We start from the raw sequence: 6,308 nt of genomic DNA, 5'->3' as shown, positions 1-6,308 counted from the left end.
CCTACCAAGGCCCCTGCTCACATCACCCCTATTAGAAACTTCCTCCCAGAAATCAGACCTATGCTGAGCACAGTTTCGCTGCCAACCCCCACATCACCCCTACCCTTTCCCATCCCACATCCCATACTCCTGGGTGTTTCAAGATCACCTTCCTCTAGTTCAAAATGACCGACTGAAATGAATCAGAAAGACAAGTAATTGTTTAGACACTTTAATGAAATGTCTAATTGGCTAGTTCCCCAGCAAGGACATTGGGGCTGATTGGAGGCTTAAGAATGGACCTCCCACCGCTGAGATTCAGGTATCATCACTCTCCAGGAGATTCTGGTGTCTCGATCTCAATTTTGTTGTCTTTAAAAAATTGAAGGAGCTCTTCGTTGTTCTTTATTGCCTGGATTACATGCTCTGGATCGATGTTGTTCTTGCCCTGGCTTTGGGCTTCCTTTCCGGCCAACTCAAGGATACTGGAAGTCAAACACTCCAAAACCCCAGTGAGGAACACTGGAGCGGAAGAGCTCAGGCGTCGAGAGTAGTTTCCTTCTCGCAGGCAGCGCTCCACGCGGCTCACTGGAAACCGCAAGTTGGCCCTTGCAGAGCGGGATATGTGCCCCTTTCGTTTTTTCTCTTCCATTGTGCGTGATTTATTGGGCTGAGGTGTCGCTCTTCTGACCTGGGTCTCTCAAGACTTCAGCTTTTATAGCCTCCAAGTGCCCTATCTGCTGCTAATGGTGTTTTGTGACAACAGACTTTGTGATGTCATCAGTTTTGCCCACTGAGCTCTGATCCACCCTCAGTCTAGAAGTGTCCGTGTTAGGAAACGGATCGTCTTGCGGGGGAAATTGTTTCAGTACTAAGGCAAAAAACAGTTCATCTCACGTTAGTAGACCATTCCATCTTTTATGATTCTAGCATTGCCTTTGACATATTGTACATCCTTTTGTAAACTGTTGGTCACTGACAGGTCTGTTACAATTTGAACATGAAATGTTCCCCCACAGGCAGATGAGCAATGACAAGGAATTCATTAGAATACTTAGACCATCTTCGTGGGTTAAAAAGCTTTTCAATGAGTAAAATCAGGTTTTCAGCCCATAGTTACGCCTTATTTATAGAAATGCAGCCCTCTGAGTTAAATTCAGGCAGTACTGCAGAAGGCCTTAATATGAGATAAGCCATAATAGGTGTGACAGGACTCTGGAGAGCTCAAGCACGGCAAATACGGCTCTGGCAGGCCTTGCCTTTCTCCCCCATTCTGTCTGCCTTGCTCAAAACCATTAGATTACATTCCGAAAGTTAGACACCAAGACTTATTCCCTTATTTGACCATTTCTTCCTCCTGAAGCTGACTACCAAGGTTCAGCTATCAAAATATTTAAGTCCAGCATTTAAAAGGCTCCTTTGGCTGCCCTAATCAACATGTTCAATCAAAATGAAACACCTCATCCTAACACGGGCTTCCCCCTTGTACCTTTTGCCTATGGACTACATTTGTCTCTTCTCTGTTCAGGAACAGTAATTCCTCCCCTGTCTTCTTTCTGAGAGAAATACCCCTTCTCCTCTCCCAAGCTCTCTTCCCCTTCTCTCTCATGTCTTTCTTATTCACTGTTCTCTGTCCCTTCAGGGCAAATAAATCTCATTTTCACTGAGAACATGGTCTTGGGGTGTACTGAGTAGATACAGATCCTTTCAAGGTTGGTTAAACATGCCATGTGATCAAGTAGTCACCACTTCTCTGTTTTGTTTTGTTTTGTTTTGTTTTTCAGTGCGTGAGGTGGACTTTGGAGGTTGGACTTGGTGGATTCCTTATTGGTAAAATTTGACAGAATCAATAGGCCTACGAGGAGATGTAAGTTCAGAGAAATAGTTGATAGATTCAACTATGCAATTCAAACATGGGTCAAGTATAAATGAAAACAGTATGATTCTTTCATCCAGACATGAAGGACCAACTAATGTGACACTTTCCAAGAAAGTATAACATTCTCAAAATTAATTTGAGATAAAATAGACAAATGGAGAAGAGAAATATCTGGCAAATTAGATTCTTTACTGTCTTCTACATCCCTCTTCCCCAAATGATTCTATAAATCACAGGCTTCCTAGAAAGGCACATCTGATACTAGATGCTAAACCATTTTACCTATTCTAAAATGCATGTTTCCTTCTGGCTTCACTGACACGCCATCACCGAGTGAATGTTCTGTCCCATGAAGCTCATGCCACTGTGTGTATCCTTCTCTGACACCCATTTCCTTCTGATTTCAGCTCTTCCCTCACATGAATGATGACTCTGATACAAAATTTTTGGCAATCAGCAGTGTCTCTTAAGTTACAATACTGAAAATCTATTTGCCAGTGAGGCTCTAGTAAACTTCTAAGATCCCCTGAGGTTTCTTTTGCCCTCCCCTCCACCCAGTTCCTCCCACTTGGGTCACTATTCAAGCCACCCCCACTGAGACGTGGTCCCCATGATTTAAACACCCACTACTAACCACAACCAGCTTTCATTTAAACACTTTATTAGTATTCATGGACACCAGGAAAACCTCTTCTGCTATTAGCCATCATGGTTCTAGCTGATTTCATGAGGCTTCCCACCTTAGGGTTCTGTACCCCATTCTTTGGCCATTCTTTCTGGGTCTAGGCATCTCATCAAACAGAGAGAAAGGCACTTTCTTGAAGTTTTGAGAGGGTTCACAGTCATTTTCTCCTTTTCTCTCTCCATCTTAAAGAGATGTCTTATTGGCTGTTGATGTTGACGTCACAGCCCACCACCTCCAGGATATAGTCTGTAAGGTAATCAAACATGGCAAGGAGGAATTCTGAAGTGCTGGAACCTATATATGCAGCATGTAAGGAGATGATCATGTGGATTTTTTCTTTCATTATTTTTATATGGTGGATTACATTGTATAATAAGGTGTCTGCCAAAATGTGTATGACACAGATCTGATGGCTAACTAGGGAGCAGTTCTGAGAAATTCTTTCCCAATAATATCATTTACAGTAGACATAATGGGGGATCCAAGATGATGGCAATGATAGGACACTGTGTCTGATCAGCACGACAGCAGTGACTACACAGTGACCAACAGAACGAACTGTAGGCCCTAAGACACCAGAGATTGTGTTTCCCTGGTAAAAGAAAACCCCACAGTGGGAGAAGCAAGTGAATCCATTCTCAGGTCACCCAACTAAATCCCTAAAGTGTTCCCAGATACCACTGCTCAGTCCCCAGCCCAGAGACACGAGTCTGGGTGCTTTGATCACCATCCCAGACTGAACTGTGGACCCCATAATACCAGAGACTGGGTTTTCCAATTGAGAGAAAAATCCACAGTGAAGGAAGCAATTGGGATGACTGACCTCAGGTCACCCAAACAATCCCTGGAAAAGGACCTGGGCTCCAGCTGGCACTCAGTCACCAGCCCAGAGATCCACCTGCTTGCCCAATTCACTGTCCCAGAAAGATTTGTGGCCCACAAAACAAATAAAAAGTACTAAAACCTGCAAGGTGAAAAGGCCAAATAATGTATAATGGGGAACTCATCAGAATCACACCTGATTTCTCACCAGAGGCTATGAAAGCCAGAAAGGCCTAGACGGATATCATGCAAAACCTAAGAGAATACAGATGACAGCCCAAACTACTATAACTAGTAAAACTCTAAATCATCGTAGCTTAAGGAAACAAGATATTCAAAAGCAAAAACAAATTTAAATAATACCTACCTAAAAATTCAGTGTTACAGAAGATACTAGAAGAAAAAATACAACCTAGGAAAGCTAACTACATTCAGGAAAACACAGGAAATAAATAACCTCACTACCCCAAATTGAAAAGTAGTCAAGCACACAAACACACTACCACAACCAACATAAAAATAAAAGGATCTAACAGCCACTGGTCATTAATCTCTCTCAATATGAATGACTCAACTCTCTAATAAAAAGAAACAAACTAACAGAATGGATGCACAAACAAGACCCAAGAATCTCTTGCATACAAGAAACACACCTAAGTCATCAAGATAGACATTATCTGAGAGTAAATGGCTGGAAGACGATTTTCCATGAAAAAGGACCCAAAAAGCAGGCAGCAGTATCCATTCTAATATCTAGTAAAATAGACTTTCAACCAAAATTAATCAAAAGAGATGGAAAAGGTCACGTCATACTCATCAAAGGAAAATTCCACCAGGAAGGCATCACAATTCTGAACATCTATGCCCCAAATACAAGAGCACCCACATTTGTAAAAGAAACATTAATAAAACTTAAACCAATACATAGATCCCCACACATTAATAGTGGGAGACTTCAACACCCTACTCTCAACAAAGGACAGGTCAACAAAACAAACATTAAACAAAGAAACAATGACACTAACAGATGTCATGAATCAAAGGGACCAAATAGACACTTACAGAACCTTTCACCCAAACACAAAGGTATTTACCTTCTTCTCAGCATCTCATGGAAAATTCTCCAAAATAGACCATATAGTTAGTCACAAAGCAAGCCTCAACTCATACAAGAAGACTGAAATAATCCCTTGTATCCTATGTGATCACAAAAGCTGGACCTCAACAACAACAGAAATAGCAAAAAGCCTACACACATATGGAAACTGAACAATTCCCTACTCAGTGACAACTGGGTCAGGGAAAAAATAATGAAATTAAAGACTTCCTGGAATTCAATGAAAATGAAGGCTCAACATACCCAAACTTATGGGACACAAAGAAAGCAGTGCTAAGAGGAAAGTTCACAGCACTAAGGGCCTAAATAAAGGATTTGAAATAAAGAATAAATGAAACTAAAAGGCTCACCTGAAAGCCTTAGAGAAAAAGAAGCAGACATCCCCTAAAGGAGTAGATGGCTAGAAATAATCAAACGAGGCTGAAATCAATAAACTGCAAGCAAAGATGACAATTCAAAGAATGAATGGAACCAAGATCCGGTTCTTTGAGAAAAATGAAGATAGAGAAACCCTTAGCCAAACTAACTAAAGGGCAGAGAGACACTATCCAAATCAACAAAATCAGAAATGAAAAAGATACATAACAACAGACACTGAGGAAATCCAAACAATCATTAGGTCTTACTTCAAAAACTTATATGCCACAAAATTTGAAAATCTAAATGAAATGGACAATTTTCTTGATTGATTCTACTTATCGAAGCTGAATCCAGACCAGGTAAATCAATTAAATAGTCCTATATCCCCTAAGGAAATAGAAGCAGTCATCAAAAGTCTCCCTACAAAAAAAGTCCAGGGCCAGATGGTTTCAGTGCACAATTCTACCAGACCTGCAAAGAAGAGCTATCACCAATACTCTTCAAATTATTCCACAAATTAGAAACAAAAAGAACATTACCAAACTTACTCTATGAAGTCACCTTGATACCTAAACCTCACAAAGACGCAGCAAAGAAAGAACATTTCAGGCCAATTACTCCTATTAACATTGATGCAAAAATACTCAACAAAATGCAAGAACCAAATTCAAGAACACATCAGAGATGTTGTAGGCCTCACCACATATATGCGGGGATGCTTCAGTATACGAAAATCCATCAATGTAATCCACCATATAAAAAAATTGAAAGAATAAAACCACATGATCATCTCCTTATATGCTGCAAAAGCATGTGATAAAATCCAACACCCTTTCATGTCTAAAGTCTTGGAGAGATCAAGCATACAAGGCACATACTTGAATATAGTAAAAGCAACATACAGGAAGCCTATAGCCTACATCAAACTAAACTGAGATCTTTGACAAAGATGCCAAAACCATACAATGGAGAAAAGATAGCACCTTCAAGAAATGGTGCTGGTCTAACTGCATGTCTACATGTAGAAAAATAAAAATAGATCCACACTTAACACCCTGCACAAAACTGAAGTCCAAGTGGATCAAAGACCTCAACATAAAACCAGACACATTAAATTGGTTAGAAAAAAAGTGGGGAATACCCTTGAACTCATTGTCACAGGAGACAACTTCCTGAACTGAACATCAACAGCACAGGCTCTAAGAGCAACAATCATTAAATGGGACCTCATGAAACTGAAAAACTTCTGTAAAGCAAAGGACACCATCATCAAAAGAAAACGAATGCCTACAGATTGGGAAAGAATCTTCACCAACCTTTTATCTGACAGAGGGCTAATATCCAGTATATAAAAAGAACTAAAGAAGCTGAAAAGCAGCAAACCAAGTAATCCAATTAAAAAAGAGGGAACAGAGTTAAACAGAGAACTCTCTGTAGAGGAATATCGAATGGCAGAAAACCCCTTA

At 40.4% G+C, this 6,308-nt stretch overlaps 1 protein-coding gene across 1 annotated transcript; it reads right to left on the bottom strand.

The window, feature by feature from the left end:
* Positions 1–307: 307 nt before the first annotated feature.
* LOC129685864 (histone H2A-Bbd type 1-like) lies at positions 308–631 on the bottom strand. The gene has a single exon (XM_055619376.1). It carries the CDS (start codon positions 629–631, stop codon positions 308–310), a length of 324 nt encoding a protein of 107 aa, XP_055475351.1.
* Between the last annotated feature and the right edge of the window lie 5,677 nt (positions 632–6,308).

This window comes from Psammomys obesus, unplaced genomic scaffold (genome assembly GCF_907164565.1).
Source record: "Psammomys obesus unplaced genomic scaffold, mPsaObe1.curated_primary_1811, whole genome shotgun sequence".
Taxonomy (NCBI): domain Eukaryota; kingdom Metazoa; phylum Chordata; class Mammalia; order Rodentia; family Muridae; genus Psammomys; species Psammomys obesus.
The sequence above is the reverse complement of the archived record's forward strand: the minus strand, read 5'-3'. Positions and strand labels throughout refer to the sequence as shown.